Source organism: Teleopsis dalmanni, chromosome 2 (assembly GCF_002237135.1).
Source record: "Teleopsis dalmanni isolate 2A chromosome 2, ASM223713v2, whole genome shotgun sequence".
Lineage (NCBI taxonomy): Eukaryota > Metazoa > Arthropoda > Insecta > Diptera > Diopsidae > Teleopsis > Teleopsis dalmanni.
The window spans coordinates 147,384,351-147,411,817 of NC_051847.1; the positions used below are offsets into that span (position 1 = coordinate 147,384,351).

The following is a 27,467-nucleotide window of genomic DNA, read 5'->3' on the forward strand; positions in this document are numbered from 1 at the left end:
AAATGGTGACTTTCCTTAAATTTAATCAATCGATGGCGTAAAAGCTCCTTTATGTGCAGCAATAATGAAGATCATTAATCATTTTTAATCATTAATTAAAAAAGATCATTAATGATGAGTGATATATTAAGATTTTTGGATATATTTTTACTATTGAACATTATTGAAAAGTTGGTTAATAATCATTTCATGTAACTGTTAGGATATTAGAAAATTTAATGAGAAAAAATATATAGTACAAATATGTATATTAAGACAAATATACATCTGTACAATTAGCTGTATTTAACCCACTATGCAGATGCATAAGGAAATTACTTCAGTTCTAAAATAAAAGATTTTTTACGAATAATATTATTGCATAATCGACAGCCCCTCACACTGTCAATCGTTCGAAAACAATACTGATATATTCGTAACTGAATGGGTAAAGTATTAGAATGTATTATAAATACTACATAGTATCATTCAATTTTAAAACTCATATGATCATAAGCATCTAAATAGAAGATAGTTTCATTCCAATTTTACATTTACTTCTAATAACTGATCGGTTTATTAAAAACCTCTTTCAATACAGTTTCTTTCACTACAATTTTCAGAGTTGGAGATATCACTTAAAATTTAAGTTTATTACTAGAACTAATATTTTGAAACTATTCCGTTTTTGAATTAGAAATTAAGAAACAAATTGTTACAGTTTTCTCATAATAAAAAGCAATAACATAACAACTGATTTGAGAAGTAATACTTTCCATTAAAATAAAGTATATAACTTTAGTATAAAGTTTTGAGTTTTATTTCAGTGAAATTCGTGAACTGTTACGTATCTCATCATACTAACATTTTTGAGTTTATAATTCTTTCAATTAACTTCTTGATTTTATAAAGACTTTTCAATGTATATTAATATCTCTAAAGAACAAATCGGTGTATCCACACATAACATATGAGTAGTTTAAAATACGTATTACAATAAATTATTTTAAAAAAAAAAAACATAGTGGACGGTTATTACAAAAAGTTTACTTTACAGACCTAATGCTTGAGCCTTAGTAATATAATATAAATATAAAATATAATGTATATAAAAAATAAAATTGAAGATACAATACTATAACCTCTCTGAAATACTTAGCAATTAATGCTTAAAATCGACAGCAAACTTACATCATATCATACTGTATTTATATTAATATTACAATAAGAACTAAATTATACATAATACGACCTCTCTAACTACAGACTAACTAAAATAAGTACCTTAAAATGCTTGCTATTATTTTTAAATAGTAAAATATTCTTGTTCTGTTGCTTTCAGCTTTAAATACCAAATCTTTGTATTTAAATTTAGAAGTATAGCTATCCTTTGTCTTTGCCGGGTCCAACACTAACACCCAAGAGATGTTCTCCAGCCATTAAGCCAGCGGGCTGATGTGCATAATTACGTATTTGATGCAAGGATATCAATTGATTAGGAAATGCATTGGCATTGTTTTGATTGACATTTTTGTTTTGAAAGCTGATAGCATCATAAAGATAAGGACGTTGCGCCATTGGGTGATGGCTAAGAGTATTCAAATGCGGTGGCATAGAATTGATTGGCGTAAATGCTGAATTACTGGTGGTCTTCGTAATGCTAGCAGCGTCGTAAGGTCCAATTGTTGATGGTGTAGAAACTGTGAAATAGAAGAAAATATTTACTATGAAAACTAAGTAATGTCATTATTATATCTACAGTATATAATATGTTGTATCTAATATATTAGCTGAATAGATGTTGGGAAAGAGACCGCAGATATTCTCTATCTACTAAAATTATGCAAAATGTTATCAGAACTAAATGATAAAAGCTATAAGATAGCTATAAAGCTATAAGATACATTGTGCAATCCCTAAGAAAATGCACGTCATTGATTTTAATATAGATTAAAGTTATTGGTACATCTTATAATTCATTTCAGTTCAAGTTTTCAGTTCTTTTTAAGTTCGATAATAGCTAGATAAATATGTTGAACTCCTTTCCTTATAATTCCAGTATACATAAAGTAAAATGGTTTACTCAGATTTACCCAATCTTTTTCCATCCTTGAAAACTAGTAGTTAAGGGATACATATTCTGTTGTAACGTAGTAGTTATTTATCTGAGTTTAAGGAAATTTGGATTAATGTGTATTCACGAATGAGAATATTACTATTATGTTGAAGCTAGTTGAGTCAGTGCACTTGAACAATTTTACTCTCTATTAATATATGTTAGTTGATTTAATGGAAGCATTAACATGGCTTATAGTTTGTGATGAACATGTCTGATCACGGATATAGTTGTATAAGATTATCATATACTAATTGTGTCATGATTGGTTTCAAATTAATGGTATCATTTTACTCAGATATGAGGTTTATGTAGTTTTGGATTAATTTGGATATATAAATCCAAGACCGAAAACATTTTATAGCAGCATATCTATGCGCATATATAAATATGATGATATTTTAATTCCGATTCTAATACTATTATCTATTATAAATTTAAAGCGCTCGAAACTCTATATCGCTATATTGAGTATAATTAACTATAAATACTATAACTATTTTCAAACTTTTATATATTAATTTAATGAATTTATACACCATTATCTCCCTAAGTATTTCTCTATCTCATAATCTCCCAGCTTACTTTTTATAGAAAGTGTTACATTTATAATACCAAAATTTTTATGTTTTTACAGAGACACCTTTTAAATATTGAAAGCATTTTGTTTATGCTGTCTTTATACAGTAAAAACTATCCAGAGAATTCAAAAAGCCGTCATCGTTACTTTATATTTTTCAATGTAATCGATATAATCAATGTAATCATACACAAAAATTATATAAATTTTTTTCCCAATTAAACTCACCTATGTCTTCTCTTCCATTGTCAGACATCCGATGATGGGTACCATGCAAATCTGGATGTCCATTAGCATGTCCATTAGCAGCCACTGACGTTTGATGGGTATTTACTGGTGGGAAATCCATATGCTGTTGTTGAGGTGGTTGTTGTTGCTGCTGTTGTTGTTGTTGATGATGTGGTGGTGGTGCGTGCTGTTGCGGTTGATTGGTATGCTGTTGGTGGTGATGATGTTGTTGCTGTTGCTGATGCATTACATCAGTCATATTAGCTGCCGAGTCTGGACTAACTTTCGGCCAATAGGAATGTTCGGTGGGTGCTATAGAAACTATTGTTAAACCTGATTTTAAAAAATTACTTTGCAACTGATCATTATATATATTACCATTGCTATTTGTAGCATTTGAACCTGCACTGCCTACAGTCGGCATATTGTTTCCATTGCCAGCACCATTACTGGAATTAGTGGCCACAATTGGTGGTCGCTTATCGGTGCGTTCGGAATGTTTTTGCATGTGTTTAGTGAGATATGTTTCTTGCGTATACGACTTACCACAATATTGGCATATATGGGTCTTAAGGTGTTTGGACTCTTTGTGCTTGGGTATATGCTCCAAAAGTGATGGTTCATCTGAGAAACATTTATAGCATGAGTTGCATTTAAATGGTTTGTCTGTTTGGTGGCAACGCGAATGAGATTGTAAGTTTGAAAGTTGTGAAAAAGCCTTCTGACAACCAGGATGTCTACATTTGTAGGGCTTATCGCCGGTATGTGTGCGTATGTGTTGTTGTAAATGTGAGAGTTGAGTGAATTTACGCTGACAAATCTCACAACGATAGGGTTTGATTCCCAAATGTATGCGAGTATGTTGGGATAAATACGAAGAGTTGGCGAATGCCTTGGAACATTGTGTACATTTGTAGGGTTTTGCTTCGCGCATGTGAATCTGTGTGTGTAACTGCAAATCTGCTTTGGAACTGAAGATCTGTAAATAATTAAAAATTAATAGTTTAAATTATTTAGAAACAAATTTTATAATAAGATTTATAAAAATATATATGTGTATGTTATATAGATATACATTAAAAGAATTTTATGTGAAGTAATAGATTTGTCAACATTTTTATAGGACAATAATTGAAGAACACTATTTCAACAGAAGTAGATCACTTCTTAATATACTACCTTCGGATCCTTAACATCACCGGCATGTAGCATATGATGTGGTGAGCTAGTTGATGATGAAATACCATTGGTCGATGTGGCACTACTGTCATTGTGGCTCAAATGACGTGCGTGATCAACGCTATTGCTGGTAACAATTATATGTTGATTGGTGTTCGTGTAAACGCGTGATTTTCGACCACGTCCGGGACCTTGTGTAGAACCCGAGGAACTAACAACAGCATTTGTATCAACTGGTTTGATATTACTTGCATCACTGGTGCTACCAACGTCATTAACACGATTTGTGTCCAAGGAAATAATCGCTGCTGCTATTGTGCTAGATTTCTGTTGTTGATTTTGTTGTAATTGCTGTTGTTGCACTGCAGTATTAGCAGCAGCAGCATTAGCAGCTGGTTGCAAATGATATTGTCCAACATTTTGATGTTGCGGTTGGTGTTGTTGATTATGTTGCTGCTGATGTTGCTGTTGTTGGTTACTGTATGATAAAACAGAAGAGCGTAAATCCGAAGAATTAGAGAATACACTTAAAGGTCCCAGTGCTACACGTTCATTTAGACTATTTCGCAATTGATCGATGGAACGATGCACAGCATGCGAGTAGTCTCCACCTGCTGGTGGTATTTCTCCAATGAGCGGAGAGTTATGATGATAATCTAAGCCTCCACCAATAGGGCGATATTCAATAAGACGTCCTTCCATTTTTATTTAGTTATTTTTGATCACTTTTTAATAACAGTTTTTAGTTGTAGTTTTTTAATTAATTTTTATTTGATTTTTATTGTATATTTGCTTTATTTTGCACTTCACATTTTTGAATTTTTGTTTTATTTAATTTTATTGGAGAACAAGTTCAGTTTAATTATCTTTGATGTATTTTATTTATTAACTAAAACAATTAATTAAGATTTAATATGATTATTTGTAATATGTTATTTATGCGTTTTCTAAGGGAATACAGTGTGTATACAAATTTTTTTTAAAATAATAAGGTCATTACTTTCATAAACAGAATATTAAAAAATAAATAACAATATATCAAATCGAACTTTTATAAAAAATGAGTTTTAACATTTCCAGGTAGTATTTTGAAATTATCCAAAGCGTTCTAATCTTCAATACCACTGCGTTCTTAAGAATTTATATGTTTTCTTATTTAAATATATCTTTATTTCTTTATCTTTAATTGTCGACTAAATCAATTAATAATACAAGAGAATACTCATTGAATGTATGTATTTGAAATGTATTTAATAATTTCCCATTATAAAAGTGTGCTAAATTATTTACGCTGAAAAAAATAAATTTCAACTTCAAAAATTAAAGCACTACTAAGTATTATATTATATCAAAAGTATCTGCTGTTCTTTGTCACTAGATAATATTGGTACCCATAATATCTGGCAATCCGATTGTGTCAAGCGAACTTGTGGGAAAAGTCACGCTATATTTTTTATGAATACTTTCGTCTTTCATGTAAAAAATTATATTGATTTAAAATTGTGTGAAATATCTGAAATAAACCAGTACATAATGCTTTATTACGATAACAAATAAAAAAAATGTCGCAAAAATGAGGCAAATAATTTTTGTTGATTACGATGACGATACAGTGGACCCAGAAATGATTTTCTTGATTCCGTTTCGGAAATTTTTATGTCTAAGATGCACCTCGCTCTGGTCGGTCAAAGGCTAGTAATAAAGTTAATAAAATTTTGCAACTGGTAGAGCAAACCTGATATGCAAGCTGTCAGGAAATAGTGGAGACATTAAACATCACCCAGATAACAGTTTGGAATTATTTGAAAAGCGTAAACTACATAATGTCACTCTGCGTTTGAGCACTGTATGAATTAACGGAAATAAATTTGATTGACCGACTTACCATCAGAGAAGCACTGCTGCAACGCAATGAAATCGAATTATTTTTAAAGCAAATCATTAACAATTATTGTATTAAATACTATACTATCCAATGAAAATGACCATTGTGTACAACCGTTAACCCTCTACAAACGATTTCTGGATTGAAGTCTAGATTGACGGCAAATATAGTAATATTTTCTGTGGGATTGGTAGAAAAATTTTTATTACGAACTCCTCCAGTCTTGAGCAACAGCTTATTCGATCTATTGGTAAAGCGACTAAAATTGGAGAACCGAAAAACAATCGTGTTAATTTGCGGGACTTTGTTAAGAAAGTTGGAACACACATTTACCGTATAGCCCGGGCCTTGTGCTATCTACCATTTTTGTCGTTCTGCGGTAAATGGTAAAAAATTGCCAGACCAAACAACCGCTGAAAATCACTTGATAAAGTTTTTCATTGATAAAGCACGGAAATTCTACAATGATACAATTATGAAGGCACCCGAGAAATAGCAGGAGCAATAAACAATAATGACCAACATAAATTTTATTAAAATTAATTTTTAAGAGATAAAATAGGATGTGTATTATATATTTGTAATATATTTAAATTTTTTTATATAAAAAATATATTTAAATTTTCGAATGGAAAATTTTGTTTATAAATGTACCAAAAATCGGCGAATATTTTTTATATAGTATTAGTATTTATTGTATGATATCTATTTATATTGATGTAAATTAGTAATCTATCATTTCTTATATAGATCAGATCAGAACTGTTATAGCAAATAATGAACTTCAAGTGCCAAAATACGCATTTAAACTTTATGTATAATATTTTTTTTTCCAGATTTATTAGTATTAAAATTATTAACAAGAAATTTAATACTAAAATTGTGTAATAATAACACATTGTTTTTTTTCATTTAAAAAACATATGAATAACATTTATTAACATGAAACATGAGATTCTTTTTTTTTTTTTGATTTATTGACATGAGGTAACATTAAAAGTTACGTGTATTTCTTATTAGTAATGAAATTAATGAAATAATTATATATACGTAATTAATAAAATAGTAAAAAAATTTCTTTTATGCTTTTTAATATTGTTTACATATTTTCATAATCAAAAATGCAACCCTGCAATATGCAAGATAAGTTAACGGCAATTTTTTAAATTTCTTTACTTAAAAGCCGTTATTAATGCAACCCGTTTTAAAATTTATACGAAATTTTTGAACGAAAGCAAAGCGTATTTGTAAACACGCATAATAAAGTATGAATTAGTATAGAATGTGCGACAATCGGCGGGGGTCAAATGTTTCTTTTTAGGTTTTTTAATTGGTTTTTATGTGTTTTAATTGTGTGAATTGTGATTAAAAAGTTATTAAACTAATTTATTTGTTACTTTTAATTAATATAGTTTTTAATTTTAATATGAAAAATATATGTTTTAATGCCCTGGCAATATTGAAACAAAATTTTTTTATGTTTCTTTGTACCGACTTTCTCATCTGTCTTTGAAACTGTTCAATTGATTGCAGTTGTTGTTTTTTAAGGGTAAGTGTTTGTCACGTAGATATTTATTATTAATTTGGAATTTATAAAAAACAATTTCGAAAACAAAAATAAATTGTTTTTAAGAAATGTTTGCTTAGAAAAACAGATTATGATATAAAACAATTTGTTAAAAATTCTGTTGTATTAAATTAAACATAAAAAAAGTTCATATAAGAAAATCTGTTATTAACATAATTTCTGAACTGATCACAGCGTTGCGTGTGATGCATATTTTAATCAGAATTCACACTTTTTCTTTATGTAAACTATTTGATGTGTCTTCAGTATTTGAATTAAAATAAAAATAGTGAGTATAATTAGCAAAAATATTAAAATTTTTTCTATTTTTTAATAATATGTCAGATGGATTTTTAAATTTTCAACGTTTATTTCCAAAAGGATCATCAAGGGTGTGTAACATAAGTTTGCACTCATATAATTGCATTCCATACTCTTTTGACTCAACAGATTTTGTTTGTGTGACATTAACAGAAATTCATACATATCTGTACAAAACATACCAGTTTTATAAAATATCATATTCATATAAATATTCTTTCATTCTTGCCACATACTAGTCATGAGTTGTTTTTGTAGTGGTAGACTTCCCCAGTTTTTAAGTTTTAAACAGATTAATACATTTTTTAATGAAAGTATACTAATATTAACTTTCTGAGATCGTTTTTCTATTCTCTGTTTCAAATTTCCTATTTCTCTATTTTTTTTGCTAATCTCCCACACGCGCTTAACTATGTTATATGTTTAACTGGTAATTTTTTCTGTTAAACTGCAATTTTACATTAAAAAAGTGTATAACAAATATGAAATTAACATAGTTGAAAAAAATAAGATGTTAGATATAGAATTTATATAGTTAATATAAATGTTAGTGAAGCTAAGATAAGATAAGATATTATTTGCTTATAGTTAAGTAAATTTATTATTATTTATTATTTGCTTATAGTTGATTATAAATTTATTTCTTCAATTATATTTTATATAGTTATAATTTTAATATTAATCAATATAAATTTATTTTTTTTATATATGTTTTTGAAAACATTTAAAATAATTTCGAAACTAATATTTCTTTTATGAATAAATCTAAGTATTTTTGAAAATCTTAAGTCGCGATATTTTCGCAGATCACTGCTTAGTAATTATTCTTACTTTAAATAATTTTTAAAGCAAAAAATTGGAATAAAATAGATTTGATTTTAAATTAAAACTTGTTTTGTATTTCTACCATTATTTCTTTACATATTATTTGTTAACTACTACTAAATTTGTGTAAAATTTCAAAATAATAAAAATAAAGTGATGTCTTGTCGAATACCAAGAAAAATATCATATTGCTCGGTAGTTCTTTAACTCGGTAATTTTACAAAAATAAATACACATATAATTTTTTCGCTTTACCGAGCTATAAAGCAAGTCCGATTACCCCTAACGTTAAAGAGAGAAATTTAAGAAATTAATTTCTAAAAATTCACATTCCATTGACATTTGTCTCTTTCTTAGGGATAATATTTTTATATTTTAGCTTTCTTTAGCAATGAGTACCATACTTAGGTTTTTGAGATATTGTTTTACTCTTGATTGTTCTTTTTAAACTACTGTTTTCTATTGAAGATCTCTGCAGTAATAGTAGAAAACTGCAGAGTAATAATAATTTATTAAAAAAGAACTGCTAAATTATTTGAGAGAAAATATGAAATATCATTTTTTTGTTTATTTATTTCAATGACTATTTTTAAATCTGATTATGTCACTGACTTCTAGCGTTTTGCACCTTTAAACAGTATATCTTAACCAGCTGTTGTTTAAGATATATCTTATTGTTCTGAGAAACCTTTTAATAACAATGGTTTTAATTTCTTTGTGTTTTGATGCATATAATTTGGGACGTAAACGAGATTTGTGTGGTGTGGTTCAGAAAATATATATGTTATGCATAACGTTTTTGTTTACTTATTTACAATTCGTCTTTCACAGTGCAAGACTTGCAAGAATCAAGCCAGTTTATGCGTTTTGTTGTACATATATACATTTGTTTTTTTTTATATTTTATGGTTATGTTTCAAAGGATAATGTACACTCGTTTAAAAAACAAAGACCATCTTGGATTAATATTACAACCATTAACAGCAAAGGCTACATAGAATGTCCTTAAAAGATATTTATAAACTAATTTCTAGTGCAACCATAACATTCTCCACTGCTCATAAAACCAATTTAAGCTTTATTTTACATAAAGACAATAAAAAGCAAATACGAAATAAACTAAAACTAATTAAAACGTTCCCATCATACATCCGATTCACCACAAAAGTTCCTCTTGAAAAAACAAAAAACTTCCAACAAAGAATAAAACTGCAAATTATGACTAATTTTATTTATAAGTTTTTCTATTATTAAAGGTTTTTTTACTATAAAAAATTTAACTAATTTTATTTTCGCTTTTTGCTTGCTACAATATCAAATCCTTTTCGAATCTACATCCTCTTTTTCCTTTTATGCCTTTTAACTATTGTTTTCCTGGATAAGCCGCCAATAGGTCAACAAAGCAAAACGCAACATAAAAATAACAATTTTCATTTCTGTTTTTTTCTAAACAAAATTGAAATATTCTTTTGTTATTTTTTTTTTTTTTGTTTTTAAATGTTTTCATTACTTTTTCATGCGCCATTTTGTTTTTTCTTTATATTTTCCAATGTCTGGCTTTAGTTTGATCGTTTGTCGTTGTTTTTTAGCTGTCATTTTAGTTTAGAAATTTTTTTATTGTTTTTGATATTTGCGCCGCGAAATTGTAGGGGGAAAAATTTATATAAAAAAAATATTTCATTGAATTTGCACAAAAAAGAACCACAGCTGTTCGATTAGAATTTTTTCTATACGCCATTTTGTGTGCTTACGCGAAGCTGAGTGCCTCTGTGTGTGTGCTTTTCGTTTATGTGAAACTGTGTTTTGCGTCGGCCAGACAACCATTTCACCATTTCACTAAACTGACAGGTGAAAGTCCGCATATTATATAAAAAATTTATTCATTTCTAAGATTTTTTTTAGAATGTTTTTTGTGTTTATTCATATATTGTGCTTTTTGTTAGAAAACGAAAATTTTGATATATTTTATGTTGGCAATGACCTTGGCGCATATATATATTTTTAGAGTAAATTGTATTAGAATTTGAAATAAAAAATGTCTGCAGGCGAATTAGGTTATTGCATTTGAAATGTTTTGTAAAAGTGCATATTTTTAGGTCAAAATATTTGAATTTAAACATTTTTTCCTTGATTAGAATGTGCTTTTTTTTATTAAATAAATATACATATATTTGCATATATACAATGGGTTGGATTCCATTTTATAAAACAAACGTTCTACCACATTTAATAAACGTTGGCAATACATTTTTGGCGTATAAATAATGTTACGAATTTATGTAACATGTGTATATGTATGTAACGTATATAATGTTTTTAATCATACATATAAAAATAGCTAGATTTTCGAAAAGCTCATAAAACTTCATAAACTTCACAAGCATAATAACGCTTTTTTGAAAACTACAGTATTCTATAAATCTATAAAATCTATAAAGTCCGCTCGGGCTGACGAAGAGGCGCTGCAGATCTTTGAAAGAAAGATAGTTCGCAAAGTATATGGCCTTATTCAAATGGATGACGAGACATTCAGAAGAACAGCGAAATTGATAACCTGGTTAAAAATGAAAACATAGTAAGATTTGTCAAAGCACAAAGACTGCAATGGGCAGCTCACGTTGTAAGAATGGGAACTGAAAAAAATCCGGCCTATATATTTAAAGCTTAGCCGATGACAACTAAGCATAGCGGCAGACTGAAGCTGAGATGGAAGGAAAACGTGTACAAGGACGCCAGAAACCTCGGAGTTCTGAATTGGAAAACAACTGTACAAGATCGAAGTAGATGTTCATACTGGACTGTAGTGCCAAATAAGAAGAAGAAGATTATAAGAAAAATAATAATAATAATATTAGCTTTTAGAGAAAATATGTCTTAGTTTAAAAGTTCGTATTTAAAAGTCTAAGTATTAGAGAAGTTAATTTATTTGTGATATTTAAAACGAAGAAATAACACTGAAGATGGTCTACAAAGCAATATTCAGCCTAAATAATTGTTGAATAAATATACACATAAGTTAAAAACTGTGATATTTTTTAATCACGAACTTAATCTTAAGTTCGTTTTTATATAATATAAGTTATTATATAAAAATATAATTTTTAACAATACGACCTAAATCCCGGCAAAATTTAAACAAATAAGTGTTGAGATCGACACATATATAAACATTCTATTATAGAATTTGGAAGGATGTTGTAGAATGCGATAATCACTTCTTTGATTAAGAAAATATTATTTAAAATTAGTTCAATATGCATACAAAATAAATAAAAAAATAATTGAATATCTCACTAAAGTTAGTTGTATATTTATATACAACATAAATTCATATAAGATATAACCAAAACCATAGTTCATAAAAAATAGTAAGAATCTATTTAAATAGATGAAAAAAAATAATGAAAAAGTGCTAATGCTAAAGGCCCATGCCATACTTGAGTATAATTAGGGATTAAAATTAGTTGTTATAAAAGGGTTTTTTTTATATAGTTTTTATATAGCTGTAGTTTCCTTCTTGTTAAATAATTAAACGTTTAATATTTTTTATTACACTCTATATTTTGACTTTCCTTGAGAGTCATCATCAGAATTACGATACGTCATCCTCTTTGTTCTATCGCCTATATTGTGGAATGTAGTAATTCATATGGTTGTTAAGCTATTCTGTTATTTATATAGTTGCTTTTATATTTATACAATGGTTTTGATTACTTCATCATCAGTATCATTCATGACGTTTAACAGTATAAAAATGACCTCGACCTATAAAATAAACTTCCTCTAGTCATCCCAATTTCCTGCTGCTATTTCTTCCTTAACTGTATACTCGCATTGCTCTTAAAATATTTTTTAATCACGTTGATCTATATTCTCCTTGGCCAACTTCTTTTGTGTTTACCTTATATACGAAGCGTTCATGTATCACTACTCCATGAGCTTAGTCTTAGTTTTTGCATGACATATGTTATTGTGTCACTATCCATAAATTAATATAACGAAGACCTGTATTATTGTAAAATGCTTCAATGACAACTGTTTCATGTGTCCTGTTTCTTCCCTCTCATTCATTCTCTCTCATCTAAGTCCTATAAATCGCTATCAGTACAGTAATATCTTATATAATATATTTATATATTATATAGTGAAAAGTTCACTAAGACACTAAAAGCTTTTTTTGTTTTTTTTTTGTTGATTTTTGTTTTTGTTATGGTATCTTCTTAATTAAGGGTCATGATTTTTGATAGTACATAGTTAAAACTTTTTCCTATAAGCATGAATAATATAATATTAAATAATATACTTTATGTCGACTGTAAAATGTCAGCTAATAAGAATATCTTAACGTTAAATAGGGATAGGAACTTCCAATTCCAATCTGCTCTCAATCAGGATCCAGATCAAAGCCAAACAATCACAGCGAATACATCTTGTGATCTCATTCGCTTTTAAGCAAAATAGAATTTTTGTTTCTTTACACAGAACTGTATTGTTAAGATAAAAATGTAGGCCATTAGATAACCTTCCAACAATCTTTGCTTTGTATTGCTGAGAAGAACACGTTAACATACTTGTACAGGCGAACCATCTCTTTAGCATGGCTGGTTCGTGGAGTGTGATGAAAGTAGTGACTTGATGTGCTAGGAGGACGATTTAATACAATAATACACATTTAATACACTTAACAAAATACACTTAAAAAGGAAACGAAAATGTTGTTCTGTCACGATCTGACACTCTCCAAACTATATCTATCCACTATTATTCAAAATAACTGTATCGCTATTGGAAGCTCTTACAGTATTTAATTAGTTTTTAAGTCTTATATCGTATCATAAGGCGTCTAAGCTATTACTGGCATCTATCTTTTTACCTATCTAAGGTGTGCCCTACTATATTTGCTGTTGGATACTTTTACAGGTAAGTAGTGGTTTGAAAAACTTCTTTGGTATCACAGGCGGTCCCATTGCCTGTGGGACCATCTATTCTTTTAACTGTTAATGGCTTGTCCTACTACTTTTGGTATTGGAAACTCTTACAGTCAACTAGTGGCTTGAAACTCTTCTGTGTTCTCTTCTTCATATGGGGCCTGAGCTGTCACTGGCATCAGTCCATTTATCTATTTATAGTTTGCCTTACTACTCGTATTTTTTTTTATATCGCAAATTTGATTCAGATGGTCTGAGTGAATACCTTCCTTAATTTTGTTAGGTTCACTTAACTAAAAAACATCATATAATTTTAATACCTTCGACAATTAAAATTTTAATTTTAATTTATTAATATCAAATCTGTTAAAATTAATTTTTCTTTTAATTTTTTTCGTTTTTTAAAATTAACTCTATGGATTAGAGGCTTACTATAGCTGAACTGTTAGAGTACTTCAACATGATGAGTACTTATCTGCATAAACGCAAATTCGATAACTAATTTTTTATTTTTTTTTTATTGTTACATGCTTCACTGAACAAATAAATGTATATAAATGAATATATGAAATATATGTACTATATTTTGTAATTATCATTGGGTGTTAGTGTAACTATTTGTTGAGTTAATCTCAAATAAATTTTTTAATATCTTTTCCCACCTTAGTTTAACACCCCTCGGCTCTACTCAAAACTAATATGCACATATATTTATTTGTTAAAACATAATTAATTAATCCATGTACAATAGAATGCAATCATTTATATAGAAATTTATACATATATACTAAATTAATGAGTTATTATATGCACTTGTGGTAAGCGTTTGCCAGGACACTGTGCAGAGTACATAAAGGTAGTCACTGTTACTCCCAGAAGTGATTTTTAAATATAATAATAGTTTTTTTTATTTTTTATGATTTTTTTACGTTTTTTTTTCTATATTATGTGCAGTTGGAACATTGGTATGAGTGCATAACTAATTAACATTTAGTGGTTAAAATTTTTCAATTAATTGTAGAAATATTTTTTTTCTTTAATTGTTGGTAATGTTTTTTTATATTTTAGTCAAAATGGTTATATTGTTTTTATTTGATTAAATTAATTATTAAAATTTCATAAAATATTAATTTTTTCATTTTATTTGCACTATTATTAATTAATAATTATATTAAGCGCTCTCGCAAGCACAAACACTGCGATAATTAAAAAAAAAGTATGCAAATATTAACTTTTATTAACCGTTTTTATGAAAAAGTTCGTCTTAACCGCGCGCTAGTCTTTGATTTACTGATCTCTGTTGTTCATTGCCAAAAGGTTCGAGCTTCATTATGCCAAAGTATCCCTTAACGTGGTTAATAATCATTTTTCGAAAAATATGATTTGATGCACATCTGTTCCAAACTACAAGGCGAATCTAAAGTAAATTAAAATTCTTTATATGAGCTTAAAAAATTACTTCGTGGGAGAAATCTTCACAGGATATCAAATTTCATAATATGAACAAGTGCTAATGCTTGGATTACTCCTACTCATTATATTAAATTAAGTCACAGTTTTTTAGTAACCAGTTTTAGGTTGAATGATATAAAAAAAGGGAAAAAAATTATTAAAATATTGGTTACAAAATTTCTGAACTCTTTTGATTATGAATAGATACTATTTGTGATATACATTCATAAGCTGTTGGAAAGATCATACAACTTGTAGACGAATCAGAAACTCAGAAAAATTTTATCAAAAATGCGACTAAAGTTGACTCATTGTGTTAATGTTCCTAGCACTATATTGCAGTTGTCTCACCAGGCAAATGTTTTCGAATCAAATGTCAGTAGATTCAACTTATGCGCCCTGATATCTGGTAACTTTACTACTTATTTAGAGGCCCCTTAAAATAATTTACAATTAATTTTATAATTCATTGCAGTATGAATATATAAAATAATTTATAATGTAATGTTATTAGTTTTTAAGATTCCAAAAACTTATTGTTATATTCTTTAACTAAAAGCGATTCCATAAAGACATTTTGTGAAGTACAAAAAAAAAATGCAAGTAGATTCTTTTCATTCAATTGGCATCATTTTCATGTTTAATTTTTTACTGAACAATCTTCTTTTAAATATTTCAGTGAAATAAGATCTATACCTTGAACTCTGACAATTTTTAAGACGCAAGAACTTTCTATTATCTTATTCTTGTCAGAATTAAGTAGCCGTTATTATTTCTTAAGGAATATTATTCTTTGCTATGACGATTACTAGACGCACATACCATATAAAAAAGTAACGAATATTGGAATAAACACAGTTATATTTAAGCACGAGTGTCTTTAATATGAGACATATGAGATTAGATTATAATATCTAATCTGGATTAATCAACTATTCGATTATATTTGATTATATATATTATCTAATTAAGTTATGTATCTACTGGTACAATAGGACTCTTCTGGCCGCAGTACCGGCTGTTGGGCAATTTTCACGACTACTTTTAAAAAAATTAAAAAAAAACAAAAGTTATGTATCTAAATTTTCCTATAGAGTTTTATTTCATTAAAAACATTGCATATATTATATTATTACAATATATGGTATAATAGTTTGTTACACATTTTTATAGATTGTAAAATATTAATGCCTCTTTATATATGAAAGATACTTCAGAGTATTATTAGAAATTCATCGTATTTCATTCAATAAGATATAAGTAATACTATTAGGATAGTTTGCTGTAGCAGTTTGTCTAAATAACAAACCCCCTTAGGTCCTACTACTAATGGGAGTTTAAAAGTTTGCTAAATTTAGAACCATTTCGAGGCCTGATAAAGAATGGGGTATTCTTAAACTTAGCACTGGATACTTCTATGAGAGGTTTAAAGACATAATGGCCCAAAAAATTTATCTTTTAACTACAGTTGGGCAGATCCAAAATAGGTATTTTTACTATATTAGTGCGAAAACATAAACCACGTTAAACTGGGAGCTCTTTTACGTAAACTGTTTCCTAAAAAGACATTATACTAGATATAAGCATCAACAAGCACTTGCGCTAAACATAAAGAAAGTTTGTTAAAAGGTTTGTTACATTAGTAAGATTAATGCTAGCGAACACCAAAGATAAAACTGTTGACACTGATAAAAACATATTTTTATACGTATTTATATATAATAGTACAATTGAGTGGACAATAAGTTTTCTTTGTGTACGGTCCCCATTGTTTTTAGAGAAATATATTTTAGGTTATTGGCACTTTTTAATTGGTGCCGAAAGATCGTAAGCATTTGAGAAACAAAAATCTGTAGTTGGTTAAACTTCATAGGGCCATTGCATTAGTTTCGTGATTGTAGAGCCATCGCATCAGATTAGGAAAAATGCAACACCAATGAATCTGGTGCTAGGTAAGAACCAGCGAAATTGTTTATATTATAGGGTGACAATATTTCATAGATGTGTTTTGTGTTTTGCTTATTTTTGTGTTATCAACATTATGGGATATAACGAACTTCTGTGTCACTTTTGTATTTTCAGTTATTTGGATATTTGGGCGAAATGCGCTTAATAGTGAAATAGTGCAAAATGAAAAACATCATACATAATGTTTAAATAATGTTGACAGTGTTTTAAAGGTTGTTTCTAATAATGTCTTCGATTCTATGAGCGTGTATATGAACTACCGCATCGGAAAAGATCTTGAGTTGTTTAAATTAGACCTTGACACTGTAAAAGTTCTGTGCTCAAAACATTAGTTCTCAAAAGGCTTATAGTGTACGAAATTAAAGAAAAGCACGTGAAGTTTAACCGTCTGAAGAGGAGTTTTGTGTAGGTTAATACATAATAACGTGTTAGGCGGCTCTATAACTACCTAGTCAGAACACATATTTTCAATGTTGTTGCATCAAACGGAAAAAAGCTTTTGTTATCTATCATCTGTCTAAAGACTACTGTACTCTTTGAGTACTCGCATTATTTAATTCATATTTGAGAACACTTCAAAGCAGATAACCTTGTAAACCTTGTAATTCTGTAACAATCGTGAGGACTTTAAAAATGATTATTGACCACCGTTGTCAAAAACTATTCGCAATGAAGAAAACATTGAAAAGTTTAAAAAATTAATTAAGGCGAATTCTGTGCTTCTTCGAAAGGTAAACTGGGATACCGAAATGCATAGCTTATTAAATTTTGAGATTTTGAATATAAGGCATACAGAAGATCTGTAGAAAGAAAGATGTATTAGAAATTTCTCAAGAAATCGTCAAGCATGTCAATAATTTGAACTAGTGACGACGAGTGGTGTTTTTTATACTACCAGAAATCTAACTATCAGCAAAATACTTAACATTTTCTGTGATACAAAAATTATTATTTCAAAAAAGTCAAGCGTTGAACAAAGCATATACGTATTATTTGGAAGTTCTATAACGATTGAGGACCAGAATTTTTAACCACTTCCAGAATATCCAAAGTGAAACATTTAATTCTTGTCAAGAAAACAATGTTGTTATTAAATATCTATCGTATTCATTTAATTTTACCAAGTGCGACGTTTGACTGTTCCAAAAATGGAAATTGACGATTCTCTTTAAAAGGCAATCGTTTTGACATCATTTCGGTTAAAGCATTTCCACCTGATGAATATAAGAAATGTTTCGGAAAATTCCCTTAATACTTCTAGCGCAATGTTGACTTGCAAAGAGACTATGCTGAATAAATAAGAATTAAAAATTAAAATATTGAACAGACCTAGTCTTATTGGGTCTGTTAAAAAATACTGACATTCCATCAAGACTGGTGCATTGTCTAGTCTAGTCTAGTCTAGTCTACTGAACAAATGCTATTGTAAGATTTCAAGAATTGAGAAGGGAATTAATCGTTCATTTTCTACATTTTCCAAGTTGATGTTCCGAAACTATTTCTTGTTTCTAAACCTATTTTAATGAAGAAGGGAAGGGAATTAATCGTTCATTTTCTACATTTCCAAGTTGTGGTTCCGAAACTATTTCTTGTTTCTAAACCTATATTAATGAAGCGATTATATAATGGATGGTAATTAAGCATATAACGAGTATTTAAAAGAAACAGAATGGATACATTAAAAAAATATTATATAAAATATATTGAGGTATATGTATGTAAATATGTATATATATACTGGATGTAAAACTTAAGTTTTGGGATTTTTGAAGAGTTGGTATAACTTTTGTACTAAGTTATATATTCAATACAGAAAAATTAAATGATTTTTGACATAAAAACTATATTCAATATAAAAATCAAGCGCTTTTGTTCCGTCTAAGTTATAAGTATATAGTTACTTTTGCTTAAATAAAAACAGGGCGCTGCTATTTCCTCCATTCGAACTCAAATTTTACAGAGGAATCATCACCCATCAGACAGAACCAGTTCTATATAAAATCAAATAAAAGCTATTGTATTATTGTGTTATTACAACGAATCCGTTTTACAATATCGAAATCAGCAATTGAAGTAGTCTGTCGCTGGCATCTGCTATCATTCAATATGAAATGTTTTCAGTTAATATAGCAATATCAAATACTATAATAATATACTTACAATTCAAAAAAAAATGTTTTAATCATTTATTTTGATATCACAACAACCAACTGCATTTACTGGCAGTATTATTCCAAGAAAACTTATTAACTTAGAATTTTTGTACCACTCATATATTTATGTTGATCTATCTATCTATATCTAGTATGTATTAAGTTCGTACATAAATTGTACTAAAATATTTGTAACTCGATTAAGGAAATGGTGGAGACCATGTAAACTACTTGTAGGTATATATATTATATTTTTCATCATAACGACATAGTTCTGTCTTCTTCTCAGTCTCTACATCTCCTTTTTTGTCCGTTTATGTTTCTCATAGTAGACGAACTACTTTCTCAGTTTTTTAGTTAATCGAATAATCGAAATCGAAGCCCGTATGCAACTTTTTATGCCTACAAACCGACTAATGGATTATGTGGCATTCTCTGCAGATTTATTTTATCAATATATGTAACAATGACATTTATTTTAAATTTCCCTTTGACTTTAAAAGTGTGAAATGAAGGAATTGGATTCATTTTCTTATACAATTTTCGATTGGTTAATCTGGGGTATCTTTTTCAATCGAGGTTTACTTTTGGGGCCATTTTAATTTTCGATTAGTAAATCTAGAGCGAAATGTATAACACTGAGATTATTTTATAAGACTCTATATATTTTGCTGGAGTAGCAAGATTACTCTGCAAATTTCTCTGATTACTCTGAAATAAATTTCTACTTACACTACTACAAAAGTTTTAGCTTGCTTTAAAAATGTTCGATGGGGTAACAAAATTTGACAAATCGAAAGTATTTTTAAATTGAATCCAGATTTACCAATCGAAAATGCCAATATAATCGCTAAACATGTAAAATAAGAGAGTTTTGCTATTCTTTTAATAAAATATATTCTTTTAATAAATTAAAAAAAAACTGATGTAATATAAATGTGGAAACAAACACTAGTTTTTGAAAATATAAAATTCAGTATCTGATATCCTAAGCTTTGTAGAATAAATACAAAGAACTATAATATTAGAACTAAAGCTGATGACTCTGCCAATGGATTGCTCATGTGAAATGAATAAAGGTCAAATGAATAAACTGAATTATAACTCTGGATAAACTTAATTATAGCCCAATCTAGATATTAGATACTACATTGTCAGTAAATGCGATCAGTGAGTAAAGAAAAATGCTATTAATTATTTACTAATGCATTAACCTTATTTAGTGTTAGTAGTAAACCGAATCCAATCAATTCCATTAAAAACAAATATCTGAAATCATGAACTACGATATTTTCTGAATTTGTTACCATATTGCCTACTTATCTTAATCTTGTTTTATTTTTGCTGATAGAATTTTTTTAGATTTCCCTTCACTTGGCCCCTCTCTAAGAACAATGCGCTTTATCAGCTTTAGGATCCTTAAAATACCAAGTTCCGTATCTTTAAGTAACTATCGCATTTACTAGTATTTCATATAATCTTAAAAGTTTGATTTTTATTAGAGCTAGAACCATAAGAATAGACTTATGTTATAGTCTGCATATAATTTATTATGTTTGCATAAATATTATTGTTGAACTGAACTGCGAGATATACACACTTTAATACACTTTTGGACTTGGATTAAAAGATTTTATAGGTTGACGATGTTCTTTTGTAACTGAAAATTGATAAATTTTCATAATCATACTCATTAATTAATTGGTAGTAATAATTTTTTCTTAAATATGATTTATCTTCTCATAAAAACTAAGTATATATATTTAGTATGGTAGTATGTTCATTGCCTTCAATTATTTTTGATAATGCGTAATGACACTCCAAATCAAACAGTACCGCTGATAAGGCGTCGGTCTTGTCTGATATCAGAATTAGTTTCAAATATTTATTATATCAAAAATATATTTAGAATAGTATATTTCGAATATTTGAATCACATTCCTTGTTGATGTTTTCATTAAAGTCACCACTACAAATGATATCAGTTATTTCAGCACGTAGTAGTTGGTTCTAGTACTATATAGGTTCTTTGTAGAGTCTGGCTGATTATTGATTTGCTGATTCTACAGAAAACTTGTTTGAAATCGATAAATAATTCAAAATCATTCTTAGATCTCGTTTCACAATAAGTTTATGAAATAAAATACAATTGACGTCTGCATTAACAGATCTATATGATGTCTAAAAACACTATTTGAAAATATCCAAATGATACGTAGCCAAATTTCATAATAACTTGATGTTTATGTTGTAATTCTCAAAAAAAATAAAAAATAAGAATTTGTGTAATTAGAACAAGAACAAGACCATAGCATTAAACTAGAACTTCCTTAATTTAATTAAACTGAACTATAGTGTCTTTGCGTAAATTTTTATATACTTAAATTATGAATCATAGTCCTCAAAATCATTATGATAAAACATTATACTTAAATGCGAGAAAATACAACGCATCTTTAATGACTTGAAAAGTAGTAAAAAAGGTAGCCCAACTAGTAATGCTCTGGGTACTCGAGTTCGATGGATCTTACAGAAAAATATCAAAAACAGTCGTTTTGAGTGACTGTCAAGTGAACTCTAACAAGATACTATAGTTGATATCATAAAGATATCAGGAAGATGCATAAAAACAAGTTTGTGAGAACATTTGTACTAAAAAGGCGTTTCATAAGAAGTGCAATAATAGAATTATTTTATACAGTTTTGAATAATGCAGTTTTGAATATTTATCTACCATTACTTTCCACTTCGGTAGTTAATTAGATGTACAACAACTGACGAGAGCCGCTTTAAGTTATTAAAAACGTTAATGTCAGCTGGTTTGGAATTCTGTATTTTGGGAATAGCATAATATTGTATTAGCCTGTGAAGAAATTTACAATTAATAACGATTATTATTACGTTATTATTGTTTTGAAGTAAATAAGTTAAAAAAAAATACAAAAATAGTGCGATTTTTCACTAGGGTACACGATCATGTCAAAAGCCTATCCAATTTTAGTAAAATAACAGGAGTTGTCTTGTACTTTGTTTTCCCAACGTATTTCCTAGACGTGGCTTCCAGCAACTATTACCTGTCTCCAAAACTTAAAAAATTATCTGGGGAGAGGGATACTGCAGTAGCTTCCGTTAAAATTAAAATCTATTTTATAAGTTGTTGTACAAAAAGCAGAACTAAATATTTGAAAAATATTGGACTATTTCACAAACTTGTTGAGATCTCTATTACGTTATATAGGTTAGGTTTCAGCTTAAAAAAAGATGTTTTAGAGTCAAATCAGTATTAACTATATATTTTTTCTATTTCTTCTATATAATTTTCTATATAATTTTCTATTTATTTTTCTATATATTTTTCTATATATTTAGCTATCAATTTTTCTATTTATTTTTCTGTCTAAGTTTCTATTTATTTTTTTTTACGTATTTTTCTATATAATTTTTTCATTATTTTTCTATATATTTTGGTATCTACTTTACTATCTATTTTTGTTTCTATTAAATTTTCTTTCGTTATAGTTTCTTTCTAATTTGTTAAGTTATTCAGATTGTATTTTTTGCAAATTTATGGTGCCTTCTAAAATTTTGGGATTATATCAGATTTTATAATTTCAGATTATAATTATTTTTATTACTCTTTAAATACAATTTTTTCAAGCTGTTAATTGAAACAAATCAACATTATTGTACTCAAAAATTGGCTATATATATCAGAGAGATACTGTAACTACACATAATTGTCTATGAGGTATTATGTGGTCTATGAGGTATTATCGATTTTTAGTTGGGTGTAAGTTAGGTTCACAAATAATTTTACATATCAGAATTTAGGATCGACGTTAGAAGTAATTTTTAACATTATTTCTGATTAAGAACTTCTACAGCCGTATATTCTGAGTATCGGTTTGGAGAATATAAAAACAAATATGTGTTCTGTGTTACAATTGGGAGGACTGATGAGTAAATTTTTAAATGTCAAGTATGATGCACAGTGTATTTACTTTATTAATTTTAAGAAAATTCGATTGCACAAATAATGACTGTGTGATGCTAAAACTATCAATAATATATATGGCATATATAACAATTTTATTCAAAAAAATAAAAATTGTGGGTAGGTATTGTGAATGGTAACAAATTGTTACTCATACGCCCTGTTTAATACAAAATGCTACACTAAATTGATTATTAATTTCAATTTTAAAATTTTGTATTCAAAATATTTTTAATTCACTCTGATTGCTCTATTTACTATATGTATTAAGTATATATAAAATTATTAGTCAGTAAAAACTGTAATTATTAATTTCATTTACTGATAATATTTTAATGAAATTATTTCATTTTATTCTGATTTATATTATTTGTTATTGGTTCCGTAGTTTTATATTATTCACTGTAATTCAAACTATAACTATTTCGAAAGTAATGGCATTTAATGTGTAATAATTGTGAATTTTCGTAGACATTTGAAATTTTTTTTACGTTTATTGAAATAGAAGAAAATGTATCTTTTTTTTGTGTGTTTTGGAGTTTTAAAGTCTTATTTTCAAAGAAATTACGTCATTTTAATAATTATTTAAAAAAATAGAATTCAATTTTTCTTTTGAAAAAAAAAACAAAGCAATTAGAATTATAAAAACAGAATTGAAAATATTATTTTACTATGTTGTATAAGAGTGAACAAATATTGTTTTAATGCAATGCAAAAACTTAAAATTTAGAATTTTGCAGTATTTAATTTATTAATTAAAAGAGAAATCTAAACTTTTTTATATTGCATTGAAATGCTATATCTTATTGAATGATTCATGAATAAAAGTACTTAAAATAATCTCGGTAATGAAAATTTAAATGGAAAATAGTTGTTTAGTTTTCTTAAGTTATTCTAAATGCTTGAAGGATTATTTTATTCAAATTGAATCATTATTATTATTTACAAAAAAATTTAATTTATAAAGTAAATGCTTTTAAATTATATTTTATTATTATTAATTCAATAAAAACGAAATTTATTTAAATAAATGCTTTTAATGGGTCCCTAAAATTATGCTATATTTTTATGAATTGACATCAGCTGTTCGGCGTCTTTCCCAAAATACTTAGCCAATACAACTCTCACACACACACACACATTCAAAGATTTAACTGTTTGTTTACACAACACTGTATCCTTAGGATCCCACATATGTCGGTGCATTAACTTAAATTCACACACAGCCAACGTCTTATGTATTACTTAAGAAGTTAACGCGCGCAAGCACAAACACACGCACTTACACAACAATACTTGAAAATACATACATATATGCACTTGTGATTTAATAAGCAAGTTCATGGCAAACAAGAATTACCGCGCGCGCGCCTTTTATTTTATAAATTTTCTTTATTTTGTTTAGTTCTTCCTTTGACTTGAATTTTTCTTTGCTTAGTTTAGTGTCTTTTTTTTGGCGAAAATTTTTTTGTTATTTTTTAAATTTATATTTTTTTCTCAAAGATTAAAGTGCACATTTAAATGCCGTCAAGGATTTTATAGAGTAAGCGCAATAATGTAAAGTAACGTAACGTAACGTAACGTATGCGAAACGTGTTGCTGAATACAATTGTACAAGCACAACGTTGATATTTTAGTCAAAAACATTAATGCAAGTGCGGCAGGCACAACTAGCATAAAGAAGAGCTGCAGTAGCAGCAGCGGCAGCACGATCCGTCACCAATGTAAAAACTCAACTAAAGCGATGATGAAAAAATCTGAAACAATATATTTTGGGGGCTAACAAAAACGAAACGCAACTACAACAACAACTATAACAACACCAACAACAACTACTACAACAACAATTACGTCGAAAGCAACAAAAACAGCAGCAGACAACGACATCATCAGTAATAGCAGCATCAGCATCAGCACCAGCACCAGTAGCAGCAGCATCAACAACAACAACAAGAACAGCAACAACAACAGCAGCAGCAACATCACACCAAAGTTAGTTGTGTGAATGGGTTGCACATAGAATGGTAAAAGGCAATTTCAACAGCATGATTTCTATGTTCATTATTATTTAAAGTATCATCATCATTATCATCATCAATATTGCGAGCATAAATAGCAACAACACTGACAACAACAAAAGCAATATACACTCTCACTACGTTAACATCATTATTACAGCCTTTTACTATGCTTCATTATTTAGTTCATCACCATTAACAACGACAACAACCATAGCGGGTAAAATCACTAGTAACAGCACTCCGCAATTCAAAAATTCCCTTTGCTCTGCTACAATAAAACACCAACATACACCAACACAGCAATACACCAGCGCCACTAACATCATTATTACGTTAACGTTAACGCCACTACCATAACCAGCGCAACTAACACCACAAACAGCATCAGCATCAACACTTTCACAGTGCTAGCAAACTCATACAAAGCATTGCGCTGCTAACTGCCTAACTACCCAAAACAAAACCCAAGTACCTCTCTCTAACCCAATTGCAAATTTGCCACCCCCTAAAAGTTCAACAAAAATTTTTTCGCATTTTTTGCCGCACATTTTTTATTTCTCTCAATTTTTTTAACGGCATAATATTTGTACGGGTTCGTACGTATGTGTCTGAGTGTGAGTGAGTGTATTTTTGTTAGAATTTTTTTGCCTTACTGCCTTTCGGTATTTTTTTCCAGCATTACACTTTCATGCTGTGTTGTGCTGCTGTGTTGCGCCTTTACTTCACTTCATATTCTTCTGCTCTCAATGCAACGCCGAAAAGAATTCAGTTTTGAATTTTTTATGTATTATTTTCTATTTGTTTTTTTTTTAGTCATTTACTTACTTACTCACCCACTCACCCAACCACCCAATCATTCAATTTCAGCTGTGCCACAAACACACAATGGCGCTGCATTTTTTTGTTTTTTTTTTTTTGTTTAAAATGACGATTTGTAGGCCGTCAAAGCCAAATCGCGACGTCTAGCTTTATTCTGTTTTTGCAATGTTATTCATATGCGGCTCCGTTTTTAAAACTGTAACAAATAAAAAAAGCTTTAACTATAAGCTTATTTTTTTTGCCATAATTACACCTCACTCCTACTATTTACGGCAGGTAGCAACTGCATTCTGAACGTCGTTTTCTCTGCTGACGCAATGATTTGCTCATCAATTTCGAATGTGCGCCTTCAAAATACTTCTTATTTTCAAAATTATAATGGCTCCTTTTGTTGTTGTTGTCTTTGTTGCTGTAATTGCTTAACTAGTCGGCCGTAGTGTTGCAATTGTTGTTGTTTTTGTATTACTAGAATTCACGTGCTTATTTGCTGCGCTGCAGCTATCACAGTTGCGTCCACATTTGGTGTCTCAACCTTCCTGTTTATTATTACAAGGATTTTTTTTCTATTTTTTCTATTTTACTTAAATGTGGCGCAAAACTCTGCCATCTCCAACTCATGCTAACATACCAATGCCATTGTCTATATTTTTTTCTGCTGCTATCTTTATCCTTTTACGGTGGTTTCTTTTTTTTTGTTTTGTTGTTTCGTATTTATTTTCTTTTGCCGTTGTTTTTCTTTTGATGTGCAACAAAATTTTTTAACTGAGCTCTCTATCAGTCTGTAAACTGGACGCACGCCTGCCTTGCGAGCCTTATGCGCCTTCGCGTTTACAATCCTTTTTTTTTGTTGTTGTTGCTGCCACAACACTTGTGCCTGCCTCTTTCCTGCCGTCCTATATTCTTGTTTCTTGGTTGTCTGTTTTTTCCCCACTTATTTTTTTCTTATTGAAAATTTTTTGTTCCGTAAACTTGTTCCTGTTCTCGCCTCTCACGTTAAAATTTTTTCTATTTTTCATTTTTTATGTGTTTGAATTTTTTCTGATTTTTTATATGTCCCTTTCCCCTTCCATGGGGTTTTCGTTTCATTACAAATTTCTTTTTATTTTTTGGTTTTGTTTTTTATATTTTGACCCGTTCGAAAACATTTCGCTGGAAAAAATGTTTTGCGTGTTTTTTCCCTGATGCCTCTACGTTTTGTTGTTATGCTGTCATTGCTTTGTAGTTATTGTTGTTGTTGCTGCTGCTTCTGTTGTTGGTGTAATCGTCGTCGTTGGCCCCCTTTTAGATTTTTTAGTTTAGTTTGCTTATGAAGTGGGTTGCCATTTAATCCATATTAATTTAATTATTATGCGCGAATGTGTAAGAATATTAAAATAATTTGAGTTATTTAAAAATTAATTTGAAATTCCTTGGTATATTTGATATATAGAAATATATAATTTGTTACAACAA

General features: G+C 28.7%; 1 protein-coding gene across 3 annotated transcripts in view; it reads right to left on the reverse strand.

Annotated features, from left to right (window-relative positions):
- Positions 1 to 1,223: 1,223 nt before the first annotated feature.
- LOC119681975 (zinc finger protein rotund) overlaps positions 1,224 to 27,467 on the reverse strand; it is a 105,145-nt gene continuing 78,901 nt past the window's right edge. For 2 of the 3 annotated variants that reach the window (XM_038095298.1, XM_038095296.1), the window contains exons 6-7: positions 2,904 to 3,882; positions 1,224 to 1,679 (exon numbers count right to left, since the gene is read on the reverse strand). In XM_038095298.1, coding sequence (XP_037951226.1) covers positions 1,363 to 1,679; positions 2,904 to 3,882 — 1,296 coding nt within the window. In that variant the 3' untranslated portion in view covers positions 1,224 to 1,362. The remainder of the gene's footprint in view (positions 1,680 to 2,903; positions 3,883 to 27,467) is intronic. The other variant, XM_038095297.1, reaches the window with a different exon arrangement.